Raw genomic sequence first — 27,719 nt, 5'->3', positions numbered from 1 at the left:
GAAGACTCCCAGTCTTAATTCTGGGCAGAAGTTTCCCCTCAGAGTTCATCCATAGGCATTTACTTCCTAGGAGTTGGGGTTCAGTATTTAATACCTTTTGGGAAATCCCCCAGGCCAAGAAATTAGCATAGAAGATGTCTCAAAGCATTATGTATCATTTTGTCTTTTTAACCTAATGTATAGTAGGTACTTGTAAGTAAATTTTATTTAAAATTGGTGGAGTGCCTGGGTGGCTCATTTGGTTAAGCGTCCAACTCTTGGTTTCGGCTCAGGTCATGATCTCAGGGTCATGACGTTCAGCCCTACGTCAGCTCTGCGCTGACAGCCTGGAGCCTCTTGGGAATCTCTCCTCCCTCTGGCTCTGCCCCTCCCTTGCAAGTGTGTGCATGTGTTCTCTAAATAAATAAATAAATAAATAAATAAATAAATAATTTTTTTTTAGTTAAAAATGGTTTAAATATAACCAACAATTATAGTTGGTTTTAGAAAGTTGATTTAATATAAGGTTCATAATGCATGTACATTTTTTACTTGGTCCTGTTTAACTATGACTTGTGCTGCTTAATTGCATTTAAATTAATTATATGAGAAAACTCAGGACTTGACAATAAATACCATATAAACAGACCTAAACAAAACCTGATTTCATTTTATCCTAGTTTTTTTACATTTTAAACTTATACTCTCTCTTAGTAATTTGATACTGGCTTAGTTCTTTAAGTGTTATCATCCCTAAAAGCCAAGAATGAATAATACAATCTTTTTTTTAGTTTTAGGTACCTTTTCTGTGAGTTTTAATCTGTGTAATTTAATCTGTGTAATTAATTTTGTGAGATGCTTGAAAAGAATGAATCTAAATTAGTTTTTCTCTATGTTATTATTCAGTTATTCAAAGCAGTTATACAAGAATATTACCCTTATCTATTACTTTTAAATACTTTATTAGATTCTTATCTTTACTATAGTTCTATAAGGTTTGGACTTTTTGACTATAAGCTTGTAGCTCTTGGGATCACTCCTCTTATTTCCCCTTTATTTTCGGTCTATAGTTTCTCTGGGACATTTCTCCATAGATTTGATCCCATCTACTTTCTATCATTTATGGATTTCTTAACATTGTTAGTCTGCGGATGCTCTTGTCTTCTAGCATAACTCATTTGGTTAATTCCTGTTGGCCACTTACTGTATGTCTGGTTCTGTTGCAGCTGCTAGGGACAGTGTGGATTGAATGATTGATTGATTGATTGATTGTTTATTATATATTTTTCCTGTCTTCTGTGATTAAAAAAAGTGTGTGTTTAATCCATCATTTTGAACTCATGTCTCTGATTCCTTTTCTGTCTCTACTTGTTAGCTTTACTGGCCTTTTATCTGGAATACAGTATTAATTCCCTAATTGTTAATTTCGGGACATTCTTTGGCCTTTTTCCAGACTGGGAGGTTTTGTGGTCCCTGCTTGAATTGGCTCTGATTTTGTCGACAGATATGGGGGTTCAGTCTTTCGGCCTGTCCTCTTTAGCTTCGAAAGCTGTTTTGGCCTCTCCTGGCTTTACTGTTCAAAGAAGATCTTTTCCAATCTGATGTTCAGAAATCCTCGAGATTCCAAGATGAATTCTACAAATGTACAAATCCTTCTTGAATGCGTCTGTATCGCAGGATCCTTAATGTTTAGTTTTTCTATGTCACATCAGGCTTGTGTAAAGCGTACTTTTGAGGCTGATGATTTTGATTGATTCTCTTGTGTATCTTGACTTCTATTGTTTTTCATTAATATTTTAATTTTAATTTTTTTTTTCAACGTTTATTTATTTATTTTTTTTTTTGGGACAGAGAGAGACAGAGCATGAACGGGGGAGGGGCAGAGAGAGAGGGAGACACAGAATTGGAAACAGGCTCCAGGCTCTGAGCCATCAGCCCAGAGCCTGACGCGGGGCTCGAACTCACAGACCGCGAGATCGTGACCTGGCTGAAGTCGGATGCTTAACTGACTGCGCCACCCAGGCGCCCCAATATTTTAATTTTAATTTAACCAATTTCATTGGAAGCCAGTTAACCTCACATTATATTTTATATCATTCCAAATTACCTGTCAGTATTTGTACTTGGATTATTCTGTAAATATAATTGCTGTGTACATACATTTTATGCCCTTTTTCCTTTAATAACGTATGTTGTGTACATAAATTTTCTGGTGCTGGGAAAAGTTGTCCAAAACTTGGAAACGGGCAGAGGTCCTGGGTGTTCTGTCAGTGGAGTCCTGGGCATTGTGTAGTGTCCCTTGGAGGTTATCTCATGTTGTAGGGCTGCGTACCTTTGGCTGATTTCCTACCGACTTGGCTATTTCACTTCTTTTAGGGTTAGAGTTAACTGTAGGGAAGTAAGAGCAATGGAAATGATTTTGTCTGATATAATTGATTTCTTCTCCAAACAAAAGACAGCCCAAGCATTTTATTGTGTTGTCCCATAGGATATTACATCTAATTTAGCTAATTGATTTTAGCGTTTCCAATTGTCTAAGTATAACTGTGTTTTCCAAATTCTTCTTTGACCTGGCCTTAACAAAAATTAAAACCATGTGGCTCTACTGGTAAAGGGTGTGGGGAACAGAGAGCAAAGAGTGCTCGGCGGGGAGCTGCAGTCGGCAAGCAGCAGTAACACCCACTGTGGGCCGGCATGGAAGATGGGGCTCTGGTGGTGGAGTCCAGGAGGTACTTACAAGTGTCCACCGGGATACAGGTTGCTGGGCACTCCATTTCAGAACTGGATCTTGCCTGCCCACGTCTGCTTTCTGGATGCACTTACTAGTTCTGTTGTCACCACGGGCGGGAGGTGATAAAGAGAACAGGCAGGACAAGAACTCTTAAATATAAAGATGAGTAAGGGACTCAGAAAATGACCTGACCTTTGGGAAAAACCAACACTGTGAGAGGTCCAAACTCAGTGCATTCTCAGAGTTAATAGACAAAGAGAAGATTTAAGGGAGATTTAAAAATATTTGACCTTGTGCTTTAGACATTTTTCTTTTCCCACAGAGGGAAATAAGGATATCTGATTCTCGATATTGCCAGAAATGGATGTTCTACAGAGTCATTCTGATTTAAAAAAGTCAAGTCCAGACAGCTTGTGGCATATTTTTACTAGATAACTTCAGTTTCATACAAATTTGTTCAGAGATTTGAAGATGGAGCATTCAGAGTTTTATTTTATGGAACTAGGATAATCTTAATACTGAAAGTAGAGAAGGATAGTATGAGAAAGGAACATTATGGCCATTTTTATTTGTGAATACTTATGAATCAGAAAATGTTAAGCTGAATCCAGCCATGTAAGCAAAAGATCATCATTGAAGAAAATTTTATTTCAGGTATGCAAGATTGGTTTCTCCTTAGGCAATCATGCCTATAATTCATATTAGGAAAGTCAAGTGAGGAAAAAAAAAGTCAAGTGAGCATCCCAAAAAGGACACAAAACACATTTAGTAAAATCGGTAACCACTCGTGATTAAAAAGCAGACTAAGGACTCGAGGGGACGTTCTTAACCTGATTATGGATATCTACTCTAAGTCTGCAGCTGACATTGTACTTAACGGTAAAATGTTGGAAGTATTTACTTTAAAATTGGGATGTCATCTTAAGTACTTTTATCTTAATAATAGCAGTGTAATAGAGTTACTAGTAGTACAGTTAGACAAGAAAAGGAAAAATTGAAAGGAATAAACAAAATAGTCATTATAAACAAATGATATTGTCTATGGAAAAACCCCGTAGAATCTAAAGATAAGTTGTTAATTCAAATAAGGAAATTTAGCAAGGAACCTGGATGTAGGATTAATATAGAAACACTTAATATAGAATAAAATAGAAAACTATAGAAAAATCAGTAATAGCAACAAACAATGTCTAACTTAAAATATTTTTATAATAGGACAGCCCAAGGTATGTTGAAATAAATCGGACAAATGATATGTGAAATCTTTATGGAAATAATATATGGAAATAAAAAATCTTATTGAAAGATGTTAAGGAAGACTTAAATAAATGGATAGGTATTCTGTGTTTATGACTTTCTTTATATGGTAAAAATAACAGTTCTCAAATTTGTTTTTAGAGTCAGTTCAACTCGAATAAAAATCCCACCAGGTTATCTTATAGAATGTGATAAGCAGATAGTAAAATTCTTACGGAACAACAGAGAACCAAGAACGGCCAGAGCAATTTTGAAGAACGTGGTGATGGAACTTGATTCTATCAAATAAAAGAGGAGCAGAGAGGACTGGAGACATGTCTGGGAAGAAGACACATGAGGCCCATAAGCACGTGAAAAGCCCTCAGCATCACTAGTCTTTGGGGAGATGCAAATCAAAACCACAGTGGGGTACTTCTTCACACCCATTAGGACAGCTGCTAACAACAACTGCAAACCAGCCCCCTGCCCGCCCCCCCCCACCCCCCGCCAGAAAAACACCTAAGAAAATAACCAGCATCAGTGAGGATGTAGAGAAATTGGAACTCTTTTTTTTTTTTTTTTTTAATGTTTATTCATTTTTGAGAGAGACAGAGACAGAATGAGAGTGGGTTAAGGGGCAGAAAGAGAGGGAGACACAGAATCCAAAGCAGGCTCCGGTCTCTGAGCTGTCAGCACAGAGCCCAACACGGGGCTTGAATTCATGAGCCGTGAGATCATGACCTGAGCCAAAGTCGGATGCTCAACCGACTGAGCTACCCAGGCACCCCAAGAAATTGGAACTCTTGTACGCTGTGGTGCGTATGTAAACGGTGCAGATGCTGTGGAATACAGTATGGTGCTTACTCAAAAAATTAAAAATAGAATTACTATATATGATACAGCAATTCCATTTCTGGGTATATACACAAAAGAATTGAAAGCAAGCACTCCACAGACTGATCTATCTACCTACCTTCCTTCCTACTTCCTTCCTTCCTTCCTTCCTTCCTTCCTTCCTCTCTTCCTCTCTTCCAGGTTTTCATTCAAATTCCAGTTAGTTAACATACAGTATAATGTTAGTTTCAGGAGTACAATGTAGTGATTCAACAAGTGCTCGTCACAAGTGCCCTCTTTAATCCCCATCACCCATTTCACCCATTCCCTGCTCCCCCACCTCCCCTCTGGTAACCAGATGAGCTTAGGGTTCTCCCGCTCCACTGTCCCCCTCCTGTCTCTCCTTCACAGAATGTTTATACACTGATTTTCCTGGCGCACTATTTATAATGGCCAAAAGGTAGAAACAACCCAAGTGTCCACCAATGGATTCATAGGTAAACAAAATGTAGTATACACCTACAGTGGAATATTATTTCGCCTTAAAAAGCGAGGAAATTCTGACAGATGCTGTAACATGGATGAACCTTGAGAGCACTATGCCGAGTAAAGTAAGTCCGACCCAACGAGATAAATACTGTGTGATGCCACTTGTATGAGGTCCCTAGAATGGTCAGATTCATAGAGACAGAAAATAGAATGCTGGGTGCTAGGGGCTGGGGGCAGGAGGAGGAAGGAATGAGCACTTATTGTTTGATAGGTGCCGAGTTTCAGTTGGAGAATGTGAAGAAGCTCTGGGGATGGAAGGTGATGGTGATCGCAGAATGATTTGAATGAATATACGTAATGCCATAGAACTGTACGCTTTAAAATGCTCAAAAAGGTGGCCTTTATGTTATGTGTGTGTGGCCACAATCAAAAATAAAAGTCAATAAATGACGAACACGGCAGTTCAAATCAGTGGTTACACTTGACCAGGTTGGTGTGGAAGTTTGGTGCAGTTGGGAGGGCCACGTGGGTGCCACAGTGGATGTGATCATGTTCCTTTAAGTATTTAACAGACATATAACACTAAACAGCATACTTTCATTATTTAAAAATAGAAAGGGACAAAAGCCTATTTATTTCTTGGTAATGGGCTCACATTACCCAAATTGAAGCTGCTATGTAAAACCAAAGTGCCAGTTTATTAGAGTGCGTGGGTGGCTCAGTCAGTTAAGTGTCGGACTCTTGGTTTCGGCTCAGGTCATGGTCTTACTGTCGTGAAGATAGACCCTCGAGTTGGGCTCCGTGCTGACGGTGCAGAGCCTGCTTGGGATTCTCTCTCTCTCTTTCTCTCTCTCTGCCCTCCACCCTCTCTTTTTCTCTCCCTGTCTCTCTCAGAATAAATAAAATAAACTTAAAAAAATGCCAACTTACTTTCAATGGACAATTGTAAAACACACATTTGTGCATACCTACCCACCCAGAATAGTTGTTATTGAGAGCTGGGGGGAATGTGGAAGTCAGGGAGATGGGCCTAGCTCAGCTAACAGAGGGTCTGATTGGAGTGAGGGCAGACAGCCCGAAGCTTTTCATGTCCGCGTGTCCTGTGTGGTTCACTGTCACAGGGAGAGCTCTCCTGCGGTGTTCTCGAATTCCTAGTGCTTTCTGTGTGAATGTACTTTTTGCCACATAAGCGATGTGACATGATCATCCAAATCATGTGACAGTGCTTCATATTAAATTCTACACTTTAAAGTTTGTACATTTTGCTGTAGTAATGTCATAAATAACAACTCTAACGTTCTTTGTTTTGTTGGGTCTTTATTGAGTGTTTTATGAAACGAATAGTGGTATTGGCTTCTATTGCATTAAGTTTCTTAGAGGACAGAGTATTTGACCTCGGCATGAGTTTGCTATTTTGGAATTGAAAATTAATGTTCTAGTAAAAGAAGCTTTTATGTGTTTTGCTTTACTTCCTTTACTAAATTAGAGGTTTGTCTTCAGTAGGTTTTAAGCATTCTCCCCTACTGCCCTGTTTCCACGTCAGTTTGTCTTTGGTGTCTTGATTCTGTTGTGTGCGGAGGTGGAAAGCATGGGCTCTGGAAACTGATGGACCTGAGTTTACAGGTCTGGTCCTGAAGCTGGCAAGCCTTGAACAGGGTGACCAGGGGCAGATTATTTAACTTTGGGGGATGTGAGCTTCCTGATTTATAATAAAATTTATCTTCTAATTTATCATGAAGATTCAGTGAGCACATACAAAGCAACTGGTAGGAGCTCGGCAAATGTTAGTTACCGTCTCTTCTTTTCCGTGAAATTGATTCTGTGAACTCCAGATTTCCGTGAACTACAGATTTATTGGAATCTATTTATTGAAATAGAAGGAAAGCTCTTTACTGGCTCTTTACTGGCTGGCCTTTAAGTTATTTTGATATGATGTAGAATACTGAGAAATATTTTTTCCAAGTTTAGAATTATGTTTTAAAATTTTAATACAGAGTCCCTGCAGTCTTTCTATGGTTCAGTTCTTTGATTTACTTGTTTCATTTACTTGTTGTGTTAATTTATTTACTTGCAATCTGGAGGATTTTTGCTTGTCTAATATCATGAGAGATTTCTGCTTAATTTGAATACAATGAACATCTTAGTTAAATGAACTGGTAATGATAGTTTATTTTAACTTATCCTAAAATACATTCTTTTTGTCAAATTACAATAACTTGAGTGTCATAAAGTTTTAATTTTTCCATCTTATATAGACTACATTAAATGAAGAAAATATTAATATTAAAAAAATCCTTCACTATAGCTTAACATAGCTTTCTATAAAGCTGTTTTCTTTGACCTGGTACCAAAACTTTTTGGTCCAAACTCTTAATGATTACCTTGGGAGCAAGGGGGGAAATGTTTGACACTCTATAGAGATGCTTGTTTGTAGCTTTTTTCATGGTTTCAAATAATTACTACCTGCCTGTATTTTCTGTTCCTTGTTAGTGCTTCCATCCATCTTCCCCAGATGACTGCATGTACGTCTGGTGCAGTCTTGATGGCATGCTGTGCAAACCTTATCTGAATGTTACTAAGAGACTCTTTTTGTTAAATGAAGGCGGTGGCTTGATATTTCTCTTAAATGTTCTGTAAATGTAGAAAATTTTCCCAGGCTTTCCTGGTGGGTGGAGCCCTAGTACATAAAGTGGTGTTTACATACCTTCCAAGAGGTCAGGATGTCCAGGCAAAATCTTGTTTAAATGTTCATCACCATAGAAACATATCAGCTTATTGTTGGAGCTTTTGTAAACACATTGTAATTTTCACTTCATTGATCTTCAGTACAAAGCAATTAAGTGTGTAATTGACCAGCAGAAAATTTTCAAAAAGCAGATACAACTATTTTAATGTTTTAGACTTTATGCATTCAGTGCTTATTTCAATCTAGAAAGAAAGCTGTGTCTACATGTATTTAGTCTTTACTAGCCTATTTAATTTAAACTGTTTTAACGTTGTGATAGTTGTAATTTCCAAAATAATATTGAAACTAGTGGAATCATATAGCTCACGTTTCTTAAAAACAATATAGTGTTTCGTTAGCAGGAAGAAAGTACTTCGTTTTGATGGTGTTTTTAAGTCATACGTTGAGTGTTTGTTGAACTATGATTTTAGTAAAAGGGGAGGAATTTCATTATAGTAATTTAGATTAATGGTTTTTGGGAGGGATTGAGATAACTATTCATACTAGGGATGAAATTATTACAAGGTTCTTGGAATCTTAGTAATACATGACTTACTATAAGCTTTCAAAATTACTTGAAAGGAGTACCACTGTTGATAATAAGAACAAGTTCTTAATAGTTTTGTGACCTTGTATTCAGGAGACTTTCCTTTTTAAGATTAACAATGGAAACCTTTTTCCTCTCTGACAATGTTTTGCCACTTTGTTATTCGCAGGGCATTTCAGTAAGTTATTCTGACATCTGGCACATCTTTTAGCTCAGCGTATACAAGAATAGAGTTGATGGGAACCTTCCCCTTGGGGCTTCCTAACTCCCGATTCTGACTCTTAATGGAAAAATGAGCAGTAGGCATATTTTTTGCTTATATGCTGTCCTGCTGGTGATTAATGGTAGAGATAAAAGCTCTCAATGCTTTCATTACTTTGCAGACAGAATCACATACAAAAGTTTAAAAGTCTCACATCTTACATGCCACACAAGACTTTACTTTTTAGGCTTTGTAATACCTTTATGATCTCAAGAAACGTGGTGGTATCAGTTCATGTATTTCTGGCACTTGTATGAGTCCGTCAATTTTGAATTTATACGTGAAACCTCTGGTTGTTCATAGCCCTGTTACCTCTCTTCTCTCTGTCCGAAAGTTGTTGAAGACAAAAAAGCTGCCACATCGCATTTAATGAACAAATTTATGTTTTTCTATTGGTTTTTCTAAAGCTCATAAATGGTGACACTTCACTGATTTCAAGTTGGGCTGGTTTTGTCTTGTTTAATCAGAAAAACAGAATGCAACTGAAAGGAAAACATAACTGTCCTGGCCTCCTAGTGGATTGAGTCAGAATAACAGCTGTTTCTTACTATATCGGTTATCTTCAATATTTCATAAGCAGGCCTAGTCATATTCAGCAATTTTGTTGACTTTTTCTGTGGCAGCCTTTTCTGTAAGCGTAATATTGCCAAGTCACTCTTTTTTGCTTAGTTTGATAACTGAAAACGAGCAGATTTCTTTTGATGAGTTATTTACTATTTTTCAAAATAAATATTGATAATAAATCTTGAACAGTTTATATGATTTGACTATAGAGCTCTTTTTTTCTTAAATGATTCTTATTTGACTGCTTAAGCATGTGGGTGTACATTTCATCTCGATGTTATATATCTGTAATAGAAAAAACCTCTTCTTGGAATTATATAGCTTGTTTCTTTTGAGAGAAACTGTTCACATATAATTTTTTTGACACGAAGATTTATTTGAGGACTCAGTTTGTCAGTGTATGGGGATAAACATGTAGGTCTTGAACCTAAGTATCACTGTCGGACGGATTATACGTACGTAGGCTGCATTTTAAAAACTACTTTTCTAAATGAGAGAATAATTTTTCTTAATGTAAACAGAGGGGTTAGTTTTTGAATTTAGTAGTAGATTTCCTCTTTTTGACATAAATGGTACTAAAAACATTAAGTTAGAGCAATAGCACGTTAAATGAGGTTACTTTAACCAAGCTGTTTTTCAAGTAATTTTATATCAAGGTTAAATTTAGAAAATTGAGCTCAGGGGTGCATGGGTGGCTCAGTCGGTTAAGCACCCGACTGTGGCTTAGGGCATCATGATCTCATGGTTTGTGAGTTCGAGCCCCGCGTTGGGCTCTGTGCTAACAGCTTGGAGCCTGGAGCCTGCTTTGGATTCTGTGTCTCCCTCTCTCTGCTTCTGTCTCTCTCAAAAATAAATAAACATTAAAGATTAAAGAAAACACTTAAGAAAATTGAGCTTAAAGTACTTTAGAGTACAGAGATTATATCAGATTTTGTTAGAAGCGGACTGTTGATACTTCGCCCTGACCAACATGGTAACCACCAGCCATGTGTGGCTATATAAATTTAAAAGAACTAAAATTACATAAAATTAAAAATCAGGGGTGTCTGGGTGGCTCCGGTTAGGCAGCTGACTCTTGATCTCAGCTCAGGTCATCATCTCAGGGTTATGGGTTTGAGCCCCGCGTTGGGCCGCCCTGGGTGTGAAGCCTACTTAAAATAAGTAAATAAAAAAAAAGTAAAATAAAAATCAGTTCTTCAGTCATAGAAACGGCATTCGAAGTACTTGATAAACACATATGGCTGGTTGCTGTCTTACTGGGTGACTTAGAACATTTCCATCATCACGAAAGGGTCTGTTGGACAGCACTTTTGCATGCTATTCAATCATAAATAATTTGTGTCGTCTATAATTATTTTGTACAGTATCTAAACAGCAAAAAAAGCAAGGCCCAACTTTAGGGATGTATGTGTGTAGCACCTCACTTGGCTAGAAGTGGCGCTAATGAGATTTGATGTTAATTTGCTGTTGCATTAGTCCACCTGTTTCCCTGTTGCTGGCCCATACTTCTGTTAGCAAGTCATGACTAAGAGTGATGTGGTCAGAGTTGTGTTTTGCAGAGATCGTACTCCCACCACAATGTAGGCAGCAGGTGAGGCAGAGAGAGATGAGAGTTGGCTATTGGGACTATGAGGTAGCAAGGCAGTCGTCCAGGTGAGACAGATGTGGTTGCGGAAGGAGGAGCGGATGGCTTTAGTTGTAAGGACACAGGAGAATCAGAAGGACTTGGTGTTTGAATAGATCACGGTCCAAGGTGTGTATGTGTGTGTGTCAGAGGGTGCAGCAGGAAGGGAGGTGACAAGGATGTTTCCAACGTCTGGAAAGAATAACACAGTGGGTATCGGTGCCATTTATTGCCATATGTAACACCGAAGGAGCAGGTTTAGGGGATAAAATGACGAGTCTGACTTTAGAATTAAGTTTAGGACTAGGGAGATACCCAAGGGGAGGTGGCAGTTAGGATGTGTGGCTCTTGGTCTCAGGTTACAGATTTGGACTACAGATAGAAACCTCAGGGTCGCTGGCTCCACGAGGAGGCCAGATCACCTAGGGGAAGAACAGGGCAGTCTGGCCGGTGTCTTCATCAGAATTGACTGAGGTGCCTTTCAGCTGGTTGTCGGGGATTGGCAAGCCCCTCTCAAAGTTTGAGAAGTGCTGACCCAGCATGGGAAAGGAGGAGCATCTAAGCCTGAGCCATTGTCCTTTGTAGAATGAAATAGGAACGGAGACAGAGAAACCAGGGGGTAGCCAAGGAAGCTGAGGGATGTGCAGGCTGCCCAGCTGTGTCTTGCTAAGGAAGAGGTAATGGCAGCTGCACTCTGCAGGAAAGTAGGGATGAGATTAGGATCAAGGAGAATGGAAAACATTTAACAACTCATTGAGGGAATTGTTAGCCAGAAATCAGCATAAGTATTGCCCAGTGACAGCAGAGGCCCACTCTGGAATGTGGAAGGTTCTCGTGATTTTGTAAATGTCTTTCACAGGACCGAGAATTCAAGGAGTGAGCTGCCAGTGGAATTAAGCTGGTCTGGTGGAAATCAAAGGGACCAGGAATATTAGAATGTTATTGGTACTGGATTATCATTAAAGTACACAGTTTAACGTCGGGTTTAGGCAAGTGAAAACAACACCGGTTGAGGGAGTTGGGTGGATTGAGGGAGTGGAGGTCACCGTGATGAAGACAACAGTGCTGGCTTCAGGACCAGATGTGTCAAAGAGAAGCATGGAGCAGTCTCACGGTCGGAGAGCTTAGAGGGAGCCGGGCTAGTGCATGGAGGGGGGCTGCGGTAGAGTGGAGGTTAAGTTCATTAGGAGCTTGTGTGTTACTCGCGATGGTGGGAGATGTGATAAAAGTGCTTGTGAACCTGGTGCTCACATCATCAAGAAAGACTTACAGGTCTGTGGATGGTAGGTGACAGAGATGGGAAGTAGGTGATGAGCTGGCATTAGAAGGTGATACAAATTTAATTCAGAACCACAAATCCCTGGAAATTTTAAAGACAAAGGCAAGAATTGGAGTCATTACAGTTAACCCTTACATTGTGCTTACTAAGCATCCAGGCTAATGCTACGCATGTTACTTATATTAACTTATTTGATCCTTTTAATGACCCGGTAAAGTAGGGGTGTTATTAATAAACCCATTTTTACAAAGGAATAAACTGAGGCACGGAGAGCTTAGAAATGTGCCCCGTGTTACACAGTTGGTCAGTGATGGGACCAGGCTCTGAACATTAGCAGTCTGCTGCTAGGGTTGGGGTCCTGAACTAGCTCACCATAATGTCTCATAAACTGAACTTGGATATTTTCAGAGTTATTTTGTCAATCTCTTGGAAATTAATTCTTTTAAGAAAAAAATTAAAAACATTAATTTGTTCTCATATTAACGTCATGCACATTCATTCTAGGAAATTTGGAAAATACAGAAAAGCACACAGTATTCAAGAAAAATAGTTCCTTGTAACCATAGTCTTTTTAGCTGGCCTTGTGCACAAACAGAGTAACCCCCTGCCCCTCTCTGGGAAAGGAGCTATGACCGGGCTCCCTAAGCAGCTCAGCCTCTGACAAGCATCAGCATGTCAGGTCTTTGGGGACCCTTACTTCTCCCACCTGCCTCCTGCTTGGGTAAGAGCTCACTGCAAGATCCTGGAAGTCTTCTCATTGCCCTTAACCCAAACTTCTGGGCCCTTATTTTTTCTTCTTCAGAAAGCCGTGGTAGCTGCCTACCCTTGCCACCCAAATCTGCTAGAACTGTGGAGGCTCTGAGACTTTACTGTACTTGCAAGCTGACAAGTTAGTCTGCTAGATTCCTGCACGGTGGTTGTGGACATGAGACTCCTGGACCAGAGGCAAAGGACTTCCTTACTCAGAACGAGGCAAGCCATCAGCTTCCTGTTCCCAGGACAACTCCACCCTCCCACTAGCCTCAGAGGGGCAGCGCGGCTCGGGTGGAGGCTGTTCCTACAGTGGGCTCAGGTCATAGCTGAGGACCCTTGAACTCGGAGGAACCCACAAATGGGCTGCAGGCAAACCTGCCTCCCCTTTGTTCTGTAGAGGGACATTATTCTTCTCATACCAGACAGGAAACAGACCTACTTCTGTTTCAGAGAGATGCCATCTCTGTTTTTCAAGGCTGTTTGCTCTCCAGAAATCCTTAAAAAGACAGTCCAGAGCAAGGGCTATCTATCCTTGCCTGTATCTGTGAGATGCACAGAAATGGGAGAGACCCATGGAGCATTGGCTTCCAAAGCAGAGTAACATATTTGAAGAAAAACACATTTAGCCGCCAAGGAATATTTCTTTTCTTTTCTTTTTTTTAAAGTTTATTTATTTTGAGACAGAGAAAGAGAGAGGCAGAGAGAGAAGGGAGAGAATCCCAAGTAGGCTCTGTGCTGTCAGCACAGAGCCCAATGTGGGGCTTGAACCCACGAACCGTGAGCTCATGACCTGAGCCGAAATCAAGAGTCAGGTGCTTAACTGACTGAGCCACCCAGGCTCCCCTATTTCTTACCAAAATGTCAGAGGAAGTGTGTAAATCTTCTGGTCGATTTATTCCCCAACATTTATTATCATTGTAACAGTTCTATATTATAGTTATTAGTACATTATTACACTTGTTTAGTAATTATCACAATCATTATTAAAACACTTTTGTTTGGACAGTGGGTCTCAGATGGTTCCAAGGATCACTACTGTTTAGTTCATATATTATAACACTGTTACAGTGTTTAGCTTATGTGTCATAACATTTAAGACACACGTTACGTGTTTTGGGAGCCCGACTACTACTAAGGGCTGGTCGGAGGCAGGTGGGATTTGGGCTCCAGTCAGAGTCAGGAAGAGATACACATTGGAGCACCGATTCTTTTTATCCGTTTTATTTATACACTTTCCACATAATACTTGATGTGTAATAATCTTGCTTAGGAAAAAAGACGGTGGCTTAGAAAGAGAGAAGGAAAGAAAAAAGAAATCACCATTAAAAGGTGGTGGTCATGGTTTGGCATCCTGAGTGGTTTAAAGTTTGGAAGTGCAGGTCTGGAGAGTTCTTCAGGAAAGTAGCAGTGTGTTTTTCGTAGTGTGTCTGGGGACTGTTCGTGTTTCATCTCACCTGAGTAATAGCTACTGTTAGAGCTGATGTGTTAAATAAAATACAAGCATCATTCATTCTGGTTCACCAGCCTCCCTTGCTATGAACACTTAAGATGTGCTGACTCCACACTTGAGGACATCGCTTAACCTGCCCAGGCAGCCCTGTTGTAGGACTGGACTGGTAAGGACAGGCCCCTTCGACTCTGAGTCATTATGGAGGGCTGGGGGCACTTCGCCGGGGTCTCAGGGCATTCCCTGTCCTCTCTGTTGCATCTGAGCACCCGGGGCCGTGATTGAAGTGCAACCTATCCCTTTAATTCAGAAATCAGCAAATAGTATCAGGGTAAAGTTGAAGTCAGTATATGTTTTAGATCTTTGTAACACATCTTTAAACTATTTTTTTTCTTTAAACTATTTTTAATATGGAAGGAAAGATTACAGGATTTATTGAGAGGCATGGGTTTACTTATAATTTTGTTTGCTGTATTAGATGTACATTAGTGCATTACAGTATAAAACATCGAATGCATCTTTGAATTTAGGTACGGATTCAATCGTTGGGTGACTTTGCTGGAATAGAAGGAAGTTGTTTTTCGTTCATTTGTTCGCCTTTTCTAGTAGGTTTCAAGTTTAAAGGTCTGGCCTCTGGTTTGGCCCTGAGGACAGAATGTTTTACATTTAAAACAAAAGTGTGCATAAAGGGGCTTTATTATAAAAACAAAATTGTGCATAAAGAGGCTTTATTAAATACCAGCTGCATGAAGTGATGACATCTTACCTGATGTGAAGAAGGAAACGATCGGTAATTGAGAGCAGTGTTCTTCCTTCGGGGAGTCCTCGGGCTGCACACCAGAGGGCGCTTGGAGGCTGTGGGAGCAGCCGAGCCGGGCCTGCTCTCTCGCCCAAGTGGGTGCTCTGTGCTCTCGCCAAGTGCGGTGCTCCCGGAACTGCCCGGCTGTGCGCCTCAACAGCCGAGACGCCCTTGATTAGAATCACTTAAGAATTCAGTAACCTGCGTTTTAAAAGATGGTTCTACAAAATGTTTTTAGAGAGAATGTTTTTAGTGCTTTCTTGAAAGCTTAATGGTATTTCACATAATTTTGTAAAGAAAAGTCCGTCTAAACATTACAAACTCTAAAGTTAGTGGGTTTTATCTTGCTAATAAATATACATTTCCTGCCCTTCCAAAGAATTTTTGTGCTTTCGTGTAGATAGAAACCTAATTATTCGTGAGATGACATAAAATACTGAAATCATGTCTCCGTTGTCTTTCTCAGGGAATCCGAGCCCGAATTTTAGAGACTCTGGTCATGCTTATTCTTCTCGCGTTGCTTATTCTTGGGATAGTGTGGGTCGCCTCCGCGCTCATTGACAATGACGCTGCCAGCATGGAGTCTTTGTATGGTAAACCGGCTTCTCTGATGGAGACGATAGTTTGGGATATACTTACACATGCACTTTCTAGACATTGTAATAATTCCTTGTAGGGTTATGGGATATACTTACACATGCACTTTCTAGACATTGTAATAATTCCTTGTAGAGTTATCCTGTTGTTACAGATTAAGTCTTTAGACATGTATAAGAACAGAGTATTCATGTGTTTGCTGTATTCAGAACGAGCAAGCAGCTTTTTTTTTTTGTTTGTTAATTGGTTTCTGTTCTTAAAATTCTTTGGAGGCTTTTTTTCTCCCTCCAAACAGGTTTCGCAAGAGTTATCTCCTTTTCTTCTATTTTAGATCTTTTTTATTGTACAATTTAGAAATTATATGGGTTAGCAGACTCAAACAGGCAATTATGATGTTTACCATACATTAATTTATGTCAACCTATATCTTAATGTATAATATTTTGGATTTACTAAAATCTATTTACATTTCTTTTTAGATCTCTGGGAGTTCTACCTACCCTATTTATATTCCTGTATATCTTTGATGGGATGTTTGTTACTTCTCTGTAAGTATTTTTCCAACCTAATGGTTGATGGGAAAGTGGAGTTCTGTGTTTTGAAAAATAGTAAGGTTTCCTGATGAGAGTACTTAACAGCTTGGAGATTTTTAAAGCTTTAGCCTTTAACTGTGTTTACGTTAAGATCAATTTTGATAAACTGAAACCTTGAAAGAAAATGTGCGTGTTTTTCTCTAAGGAAAGCGTCTTTTGCAGAGAGACACACACACGCACACGCACACGCGGGTGCATCCATTGCAGCGTTAGATTCTTTTCTTTTTTTTAATTTTTAACATTTATTTTTGAGAGAGAGAGAGAGAGAGCGAGCGTGTGCACGTACAAGGGGAGGAGGGGCAGAGAGAGAGACACACACACACACACACACACAGAATCGGAAGCAGGCTCCAGGCTCCGAGCCGTCAGCACAGAGCCCGACGTGGGGCTCGAACCCACGAGCTGTGAGATCATGACCTGAGCTGAAGTTGGACGCTTAACCGACTGAGCCACCCAGACAACCCTAGATTCTTCTTTTGGCTGGTGACGTGGAATGCTGTGTGATGAATTTGTGGTTTTTATTTCAAATTTGTTCAGTCTTACTTGAGGGATTATGGTCTATCTCAGAGACATTGTAAGTAGATAAATGCAGTTAAAAGGAGTGGAGATAATACTTGTCACTTTTAGATGTTCCTATCTGGTTCTCAATTTCATTAGCTCTTGAAATTTAATCTGCCCTTTAGTTGATTTTCTTTAATTTCTTTTAAGTGAAAATACTTACTCTGATTGGACTGCTAGAGTCTTGAGCATCCTAAGCCTTCTTTAGTCTTTATGTATCTTTCTTCCTCCACATCCCCGTGCCCCCAGCTTCTTTTTTGATTGAAGAATCCTCTGGCAAAATTGGAGACAGGAGTTTTCTGGAAACAATAACCTTTGAGTTCGTTCTGTACTTTTAAACTAGCGGTTCATGTGCCTCCTCTCTGTCTGTGGTCTCTCCCTCAGTGTGCACCCCCGTCGGCCTCTCCCGCATGTTCACAGTGATGGGGCAGTTGCTGGTGAAGCCAACGGTAAGTTTATCATCGTGAACCATCTTGGTTCTCAAATAAATGTGCTTACGTTTGAACATCTTGTAGGTTGTGAATGAGCAATCAGAAACGTATGAATGTTTTTGTGGGTTTAGGACGTAGTTGTTACTGTTGCTTTCATTTTAATATTTTTCATCTTTGGAAACCAAATTTGTTTTTGCTTTTAAAATACTAACTATAGACACTTAGGTTAAAAAGTTCCTCTAGCATATTTTAAGACAAAATTTACAAGTATTTACATGTATTTTAGGTATCTGTTGTCTTGTATCAATAGTAACTCTGTTATGTTTCAAAATTTACCACATATATTCCTTGATTTAGAAAGCATTTATGTTTCAGAGTAGCTGTCTGCATATTATATTTTGATTATACTTTTCACTTTAATGTCAGAATTACCATATATTCATTTTTAAATGATTTTCAATTGGTAGTAATAATTGTAATGATTTGTCCCTAATTTCTTTGGCCTCTAGCTATTTTGTCAAACATTTACTCGCGTGAACATCATTCTTAGCTGCGTTTAGGGAACTTGCCATTTAAATTTCTTTCCTGGGTCCTCATTGCCCGCAAACTCAGGTCTGAATGACTCACAACCTGTCCCGTACTCCATTGACTCCACACTCCGTGCCCCCCCTGTGACTGCTTGCACCCTCACCAGCTGGGGGGCTGTGCGCACAGCAGGCTGTGTGCTTTCACTCCCCAGGCATGTGGGGGGCTTCCTTCCACCGGTGCCTCCTGCCCGCTCAGCCCCCCTGACGGCCTCCTCGAGCCCCGGCTCTGATGTCAGCTGCACTCACGGCCTGTCTTTGGGCCTTGCCTCCCCTCTTCTTCAAACTGAAATAATCAAGCTTCTTTCTCTGCATTCCTCATATTCCCCTTTGTTTGTATTGCCCTAGTAGTACCCACTAAATTGTTATGGTAGTATGTTTGTCTTTCCTACTGGGGTGATTAATCAAAGAAAAAATTGAGGAAATATTGTAGTAGATGTTCGTTTAGTAATGCTTGCTTAATTTTGGAAGATTTTAAAAAATAAATGGCACAAAAAATCTCTTCATATCTTTTGTAAAAATAGGATTGGATTATTTAACTTGCTACATAAATGTATCCGCACTTGAAACATACTATCAAATCTTGAAATTTACTTCCCTCTTGAAGAGGTTTTATGACACTGCCTTCTTAATTTCTTCCTAATTCTCTGGGGGAGATGTTTGTTTGTTTGTTTGTTTTTTGGTCTCCTTCTCTGTTTCTATTTCCTGGCCCCCTAAATGTAGGCAAATGTTCACAGTTCTGTCCTTGGTCTACAGTTGCTCTGCTCTGTTCTCCTGATCACTTTCACATCACTTCTAAATGTGTAATTCTGCTGAGAAAAAGGCCAGGAAAACAGACACAGTGCACTGTAAGTGCTGTAACTGAATACCCCACGGAGCTGAAAGCTCATCTTCTGTAAAACCAAACTACGTATTTATCTCCCTTCCCAAAGCTGGTTTTTCTCCTAAACTTATTATTATTATTATTATCCTCAAAACTTTACACCTTTTTTTCTGGTTCCTAACATCTAATAATACTGTTTTTTTAATCAGTATAGGCTATATGTTTGTGAGAAGTACTGTATTTTACACACATTTCATTTAATCCTGTTAACAAATCCCTAAGTTAGGTGGTGGGCTTATTTTATGGCTGAACTGCGTGTAGTTCAGGGAGATTAAGTGGCTTGTACAAGATTGCAGGTCAGTGCGGGTGGGGCAGGGTTTGATCCCAGACACTGGTTTCAGACCCTGGGCTCTGGAGCACTGTTCGATATGGCCATAAGCTCCAGAGTACTCGAGCTACTTCACTGCTGAGCCTCCTTTCTACCTGTTCACCTCTGTGTTTTGCTTATAGTTTCCTCCGACCCAAATGCCTTTCCCCTTTGTAGTAAATTAAGCTATCAGCTGAGGCCACTATCCTCAAAAACACATGCCAAAACTTTTTTTCATCCCACCTAGAAGTCGGGAATCTTTCTTCCTCTTAACTTCTGTAACACTGTTTCTTTTAGCTTCAGTTATGACTGTTCTTTTAATACTATAATTATTTTTGGGGGTTCATTCTGTCTCTCCAGACACTAGAATGTAAGCTGTTTGAGGTCAAGGACTGTGTTTGACTCGTATTTAGGTCCCCAGTAGCTCAGAGTGGTTAAGAGCATAGGCTTCAAAGGCAGATAACTCTAATTTGCCAAACCTTTGTGTTTTGGCATATTGTGAGATGGGGATGATAACGTTCTGTTTTTCATGGATGGTTGTAGAATCAAGGGCATGATGCACACAAGCACTTAACGCAAATGTCCGTGTGCCCCTCACTGTCACTCACTCACACTGAGACAGACCCGTGGTGGTGAGTCACTAATGGACACTTTTGCGCCATAGGAAGAAATCTTTTTTGTCTGGGCTAGACCTTAAGAATGGTAAAAACTGTGGATTATGATCCAAACAGTAGAAAGCGGTGAGAACGTTGACAGGTAAGAAACTTGGTACCATGGCCCCTAAAGGTGTGGCCCCTGCCTGCTTCAGGTGCAGAGCCTGTCTTGAATCACTCAGCCTAGTCTGCTCTGCACTGGTGTGGTCAGTCTGCCCTCCCTTTCCCACTCAGGGCTCAAGGGTCGTCTCTTGGGGGAGGCCCTCACTGGTGGCCTGCTGAAGTGGGTTTCCCCACCCTTTTCTTCTAGGAAAGTCAGCTTTTGTAATTGTTTATTTGCTTATTATGATTTGTTGTTACTTTACTGTTTTATTTTGCTGTCGGTGCTAGGCCTGTTGATAATAAGGGATTATCAATATTTGTTGAAATACTGGGAATTGTTGGGTTGTTCTAAGTAAATTTTATAGAAATTCTGCAGATTCGATACCTGTAACTCTACAAAGCTAGAGTGAAACATATTTTAGGTTTTGTCAGTTGTGAAGATAGTGCAGATAATACCCTATATAATGCTGATTGATTAGTGGTTTGTTCTTGTTTTTTATTAGTGTTGTATGGCGTGGTGAGTGGTGTATATATAAGCATCATATTTCTCTAGGGTTCTCTCTGCAGAATGATTTTGATAATACCACTATTCAGTATTTGCAGAAAATTTTTAGTATGTAAAGATGATGTAAGAGGAAAGTATTGCATGGTAGTGATTGAGTTTATAGATTACTTGTTTTAAATATTATGTAGATAAATATAGATGAGAAACCAATGTTGCGTGGAGTCATCTGTTCCTTCTTGCTCTATAATAATTGGTTTGGGCATAAGAGATAGTGCTGTATTTAGCCTTTTGGAAGGTTAGAATTCATATATTTATTTGTCATTGAGAGAGGTGCAGTGTTCTTTAATCCTTTAAATTTAAATATAGGTAGACTTTATAATAGCCAACTTTTGATGTGTTTAGTCACATACTGAAACATTTTTCTTTAATTTGTAGATAGAATAGTTTGAGGATTTTTATTTTAAATTCCTAATATTTTTGAAGGGTTATCTAAATCGTAGGCGAAACAGCCTAAATATCCGCACGAGCACTAGTTTTGTAATAACGCAGCGGTCAATGGTTTGATCTTTGAATTTAGATTCTTGAAGACCTGGATGAACAAATTTATATTATTACCCTGGAAGAGGAAGCACTCCAGAGACGACTAAATGGTACGTATGTATTACATATTTAGAGCTGAATAAAAAAAATTATTTAATTCAAGAAAGACACTGATTGAGGGGGAAAATATAGAAAAATATAAGCCTCTTAGTACACTGTGCCGTGTTGCACGAGGTCAAGACGTAAGAGTAACACGTGAACATTCCAGGTGAGGACAGTTTTGCTGAGGACTGGCGGCACTGTGGTCAAGTTCCCATCTTTGCCTGGCTGGAGTGCACTGTCCTCTAGCAAGGCCAGCTCAGTTCCGAGACACTGGCCACTGAGATGCACCTCTGCCCCCAATACCCTAATACGTTTTAAGCATTACGACTCACAGTTACTGAGGTTTTACAGATTTGTATGTTTTCTTAATAACTTTATTATTAGTTTTCTTAATGCTCATTTGTTTTGAGAGAGTGTGTGCGAGCGGGGGAGAGAGAGATTGAGAGAGAGAGAATCTCAAGCAGGCTCCACGCTGCCAGTGCGGAGCCCGACCTGGGGCTCGATCTCACAAACCACAAGATGACGACCTGAAGCGAAATCAAGAGTCGGGTGCTCGACCGACTGAGCCACCCAGGCGCCCCTTCTTACTTTAGTAAGATAAAGGATACTTTAGTATCATTACTTCGTTTCTTTCCTGTTGAAATCTTTAAGGTGAAAAGTAGTATGTCTTTCTGCTTCTAGGTGCCAAATTTGACTGTCTCAGTGGTGCTTAGGGGCACTGGTTAGGGCAGCTAACCTAAGTACCTAAGTACTGTTACCTAAGTAAACAGCTTAGGGGCTCTGGTTACTTGGGAATGTGGTCATTATCAGCTATGATAACCAAGTAAGCATGTCGTAGATCTTAAAGTCCGATTTTTAATTACTCATCCTTTTTGGCTTCAAATGAAGAACCAATGAAGAAAAGAGTAATGAGATAGTTTAACAGAGAAATGACATGGTTTGGATAAGTTTTCTTTTAATTTTATTTAAATGATTTTCATTCTGCACTCTCTTCTCCTACAGAGTTGTTGGTTTTTTCTTTAATGTTGAAAACCAACTCCAACATCAGAGTATTAATAGCTAACTGTATTTCAGGATCGTAATTGAAGAGTAAGTATAAAATGGAAGGTTACTTTTAAGTATGAAAAAGTAGGAAAAAAATACACCTGCTTTCTTCAGTTACAAATAGTGAATTTAAATCATCAATTAAAAAGTGTTGCTAACATTTAGAGCTTTATTCTTAGGTGAAAGAATTTCAGATTTGTATCTATTTTAAAGAATTCTTGTCAATAATATTGTATCCTTTGGTACCAATAACTTTTAGACTGGTACCACATGTATCTTGTATTCTTCTAACTTTAATAAAGCTATTTCAACATTAAAGCCTGTTTAATCAGAATTGCAACTTGACTCAATACTGTCAGGTCTATAAAATTTCATCACAGTAGTAACCATTATAATCAATTTGTCTTATTTAGGTAATGATGCTGTTACATAATAAAAGCGCCTGAATTGGGAAGCTGCCTGTAGTGCGCAGTTGTGTTTCAGCCTGAGGTCCGTCTGGCAGATCAGGAGACTGAGACCCAGGAAGCGTCCAAGATGGTGCCCCGTGAATTAAAGAATTTGGGTTGAGTCAAAACGAACCCAAACCAAAAAATACAGCCTTTTCCCACTTTTCGTTTCCACGGAGGGGAGACAAAGTCCCTCCATAATCTTTCTAGATCCTTTGGCTCCTCAAATTCAAAAGCGGTTCATTATATCTAAAGAAACTGAAAAAGAAGTAGTTGCCACAAGGCTAAGATGTATTACGAAATGAAGCCAAGCCCAAAAAAACAAAATGCCCTGACTAGCACAGCAATCTAATTTGGAGAGGTTAAACGCATGCTGTGATAGCTAATAGTAAGTATAATTGTATTTTCTGCCATTTTGGTAGGTCACGTACCATTTCTGACCGCTCTGTTGGTAGGTTGGTAAAGCCTTTCCGTTGACACTCTTTAACGATACGTTGGGATAGTCGCTGTCGTTTTGTCATTCTTTGCTCGTTAGCATTGTAGACTGTTTCCGGTGGAAAACAACAGGCTTGTAACATAAATGGTTCCGCGGCAAAATGGGCATATTGACTAATATAGATTAAAATTGTGAGCTTCAGTACGGTGTATTTATCAATATGTGCAGAGGGAGGAGAAACAAGATAAACAGTATTTTATGATTTGCTATGTTTTAAGAAAGCATAAATCATAGAAGGTTAGTAGTGGAAATCATCCCCATGGGTTTTCTTTAGTATTGTGTCAAATGTATTTTGTTGTAAAAATGTTTTGTATTTTAAATTATTTTTAAAAGGTAAATTAAAGACATTTTTTTTATTTAAGAGAGTGAGAGAGAAGGCTTGGGGGAGCGGGGCAAAGGGGCAGAGAGAGAGAGAGAGAGAGAGAGAGAGAGTGAGAACCTTGAGCAGACTCCACACTCAGCACGGAGCCTGACCCTGGGCTCAATCTCACGACTTAGGGATCATGACCTGAGCTGACGTTAGGAGTCAGATGGCCAACCGACTGAGCTACCCAGGCATCTAAGATGTTTTTTATTCTGGGCTGTTGAAAAGAATTGCAAAATAATAAGAGTAAAAGATTTTTTAAAAAGGTACAGCAGTGAATTACCCCAGAATTCACGGTCGTGTTTTGCTAGTGGCCATTGCGTGTGTTTTCTCGTCTGCTTGGGAACGTGTGACGCGCATCACAGGAATCTGGGATATCTGCATGGTTTGCTCTGAGCCAAGCTCCCAGCCATCTGAAAAAACATAACACTTTGTTTCCTGGAAGATCTACAACTTGTCGTGGTAGTTACTGTATTATTAGAGTTGAATCGTCATGCTTGGTTTTTAGAATATCAGTACAGCTTTTTGGTGGAATGCCTGCCTGTGACCTCCCATTGTTCGTGTTTGTCACTTGCTGGTGCTGGAGGTTTTGTTCTTGCTGATATTGTTACTACTTCAGAAAATATGTTGATAAGATAAAGTGACCCTGTACACTATTAGAAGGTAAACCCGTGTCCTCAAGAAGTCGTCTTGTTAGCCATCGGCTCCACGCTTTCTCCTCCTTTTTCTGTTTACTGCGCATCTTCCTCTAAGAACCAGACCTTGAGCAGATAAACGTAGATTCTGAGTCTCAAGATCGTAGATGAGTTGGCTGAAGAAGGGAAGAACTGGGTGAGCGTCTGTAAGATTTTATCCAGCACTGAAATACTTGGAGAAAAGAAACAGATGGTGGGAGTTGTATGTATTCCCGGAGCGGGAGGGGGCCCCGGGTGTCTAGCCGCCTGGTTCCCACAGCCCCAGAACTCACCACTGGCCTGGCGGGGCTCCGGCTCCCGGCGTCCCCAGCACACAGCCTTCTTTCGCGGCTGCCTCGAGGCCACGAGAGGTAGCGCGTCCTGCACTGGCGGTCAGCATCAGGAGCCCGAGTCTCCGGGAGCCTTGCCTCTGAGATTGTCCCCTGCACCCCCTGCGCCCCACTCTCACCTGACTTCCCGCTGTCCCTGAGCTCCCGGAACTCTGCGGATACTGTGTGAAACTGCGGGGAACCGTGGGGAACCCAAAACCGTTGGGTCACGGCAGCGGAACCACCAGGTCCTCCGTCTCCCCACCCCCCACCCTCGCTAGAAGAGACGTGACTTTCCCGTCACAGACGGCTTCTCAGTCCCGGTCAGGTGGCGGTTCTCTTCTTTCCTGTGCCCCCCCCCCCCACTCCTCGTGTTGTCTTCTGCTGCGTGTGGACACTTTGAACCTCGTGTCATTAGATTGTGATCCCATTACTTCTCCCTTTTCCCATCACTCTTCTCCTTCCAGACAATCCCTCTGCCACCTTGAGGGCGTTAGCTCCTCATTCGTGATCATTCTCTCTGCCACAACGCCTGTCACAACTGGTGACTTCAGTGTCCGTGTGGATGCTTGCAGCCCTCCTGGCCAGCCGTCGGCCTCTCTCTGAATGGTCTTCCTCAGCTACTCGCTGCCTGGGACCACAGCGCAGCCCGGTCACTGGCGGTGATCGGCTCTTGTGCAGTCGTACGGTCAGTCACCTGTCACGTGCTGTTTCCTGCAGTCCTTCGCGCCGTCCGTCCATCTGAATAACTTCTCACCGCCTTTTCTCCTTCTCGCCCGTCGGACCCTGGCTGCCTCACACAGTTGAAATTCCGGGCCATCGTTGGACTCCGTGCCCTGCTCGCCCCGTCCCTCTCTCTGCCTGGCGCCTGTTGAGCTGACCGACTGTAACCACCTGGCCTTTCTTTAAACGTGTGACCGTATCTTAAATGTACTTCACATTCTCCGACATGACCGTTAATGTCTTCTCTTTCCTCGAGACTTCACCATCACGCTCAGCTGATGACCTTGCTTCCCCTCTTCTTGAGAAGATGAAGCGACCGTGCTGAAACGTTCACGAGCTTTTTCCTTCCCGTTGACTCCGCTGCGTGCAAGTCCCCCACCACGTGCTGCCTTTTCTCCCTCCGCGGTGGCTGCACTGTCCACGCTCCTGGCAAAGCCCCCCCCCCACCCCCCCCACCCCTGGTGGCACTGGATTCAGTGCCTTCTCCCTGATTCAAGGACACAACTGTGGCCGTTGTAACCAGTCTTCCCCCAACTGGATCGTTTCCTTCAGCATAGAGATGTGCTGATACTTTCTCAGAACGAGTGAATGAACGGAGGGAAGGAGGGGAAGAAATGAGCCGGTCTGTCTGCACCTCCTGTCCCTCTGGCTCACCACCTCATTGCTTCGCTTGTCTTTACGCAGAGCTCATGGGCTGGACACTCCTCGGTTTCTTTTCCGCGCTCCGCGTTTGCTTTGGGACGCACTCCTGCCTGCAGTGCCCCACTGACATGCTGTTGTCGCGGTGGCTGGTGCCTTCCGGGGCCTCGTCCACACTCCTCACTCCACTTGGTTCACCACACTCTCGTGAGGGAGCTGCTCCGTGAGCCTCTGCTTCTCAAAACCCCGCTGGTTTTCCCCGTGTCCGCAGCTGCTTCACACCGGAGCGCTCCCTGCCTCCGTCCTTAAAGTCTCCTGACGCTTGTTCACCTGCACTCCTCGGGTTATCGTATCTGGTCTTCTGGCTTTAAATTCCATCTGTGTGCTGCTGACCTCTGCTCTCACCTCTTCCTCCGTCTAGGAGACATTTCTACTTGGATGCCGGACACGGATCTTAAACATACCGTGTCCGAAGTCAGCTGACGGTCTTATTCCCCAGTTCTGCTTCGGTCCTAGCTGACCTGCCTCTGTAGGTGGTGGATCCGTTCTTGTAGGTGCTCACGCTAATTCCTGGGAGTCTCTTTCTCTCAATTCCCACACGGACTCCTTTAGCAAAGCCGTTGGCTCTGGTATGTCACCACCTTGATTTAAGCAGCAGTCACCTCTTGGCTCGATATTTGCAGTAGTTTACGAGTTAGTCTCCGTGCATCTATCTTTGACCTTGTAAGTCAGAAAGAGTGCTTGACACATAAGTCACATCTTCTCACCTGTGTGCTCAGAGCCCTCCTCCGGTGGTGTCCTTTCTCAGTCTGAATAAAGGCCAGTCTTGGCATTGGTCCTCTTTCTGCACCCCGTGTGCCCTCTGACTTCCTCTCCTGCAGTCTCCTTCCTGTTCTTCCCTGACCCGTCGCCTCCTGTCTCAGGGGTTATCACGTGTTTCCCTTCTGTCTCTTAGGTCTTTACCAAAGAGCCCCTTCCTGGTGGGCTTCTCCACATTGTAGCTTAGGGGATATGATTAATATTGCCACCACCTCTACCCTGACCCTTCTTTCCATCTTTCCTGCCTTATGTTTTCCTGTAGCACTTTCCACTTTCTGACACACCATTTTACTTTTTTTTTTTTTAATTTTTATTTCTTTTTGAGGCAGAGAGAGACAGAGCATGAACGGGGGAGGGTCAGAGAGCGGGAGACACAGAATCCAAAGCAGGCTCCAGGCTCTGAGCTGTCGGCACAGGGCCCGACGTGGGGCTTGAACCCGCGAACTGTGAGATCACGACCTGAGCTGGAGTCAGATGCTCAATCGACAGAGCGACCCAGGCGCCCCCGTTTTACTTTTTATGTGCTGCCCGTCTCTCCATAGTAGAACCTGAACTCCACAGGGGCAGGCATTTTTGTTCATCTTCTTCCTTCCCGTACTCCTGATCCTGTGATATCCGCAGTCACATAGTGGGTTGGTGGTAAGTAACTTGTTGCGTGAGTTAAGTGAATCGTTGAAAAACATGCATGACGGAGGGTTGTCGTTTTACCTTAAAAAGTGAAGAAGGTAGAAGAAATCAAGTTTGGTGATAAAAGAATTGTGTGCAGCCAGTATTGAGGAAGGCCCACAGTAGAGACTCTGAAGAGCAGCCAAGATTGAGGGCTGGAGGACCTTATGCCCCGGGGTTGGGGTGTAGGTGAAAAAGCAGAAATAAGGTGATTTTCCCCCATTGTTAAGCCATGAAATAGGAGCAATCAGGATCCATTTCTACTCCAAGACCCCAGAAGAGCAGCCCAACAGAAAGTCCCATTACATTAATTGTGGTAGATCTTTTGTAATTCCTACCCAGGATTAAGAGGATGCATATATCATTAACATGTTTAAATGTTTAAGTAATGCAAC

The 27,719-nt window shown here is 41.4% G+C and overlaps 1 protein-coding gene across 4 annotated transcripts in view; it reads left to right on the top strand.

Annotated features, from left to right (window-relative positions):
* The window catches only part of LMBR1 (limb development membrane protein 1), a 149,153-nt gene that overhangs the window by 72,804 nt on the left and 48,630 nt on the right, over positions 1–27,719 (top strand). For 3 of the 4 annotated variants that reach the window (XR_006965012.1, XM_047095295.1, XM_047095294.1), the window contains exons 6-9: positions 15,736–15,862; positions 16,346–16,414; positions 17,402–17,466; positions 21,060–21,132. Coding sequence is in view for 3 of the 4 variants with exons in the window: in XM_047095295.1 (XP_046951251.1) it covers positions 15,736–15,862; positions 16,346–16,414; positions 17,402–17,466; positions 21,060–21,132 (334 nt within the window). In the remaining variant the exon portion in view is untranslated. Of the gene's footprint in view, positions 1–14,228; positions 14,640–15,735; positions 15,863–16,345; positions 16,415–17,401; positions 17,467–21,059; positions 21,133–27,719 lie in introns of those variants that run through there. The other variant, XM_047095296.1, reaches the window with a different exon arrangement.

This window comes from Lynx rufus, unplaced genomic scaffold, assembly GCF_022079265.1.
Source record: "Lynx rufus isolate CCGP_SWC_20201006 ecotype Redwood Valley unplaced genomic scaffold, mLynRuf1.p SCAF_4, whole genome shotgun sequence".
NCBI classification, from domain to species: domain Eukaryota; kingdom Metazoa; phylum Chordata; class Mammalia; order Carnivora; family Felidae; genus Lynx; species Lynx rufus.
This window is presented reverse-complemented; position numbering and strand designations above follow the sequence as displayed.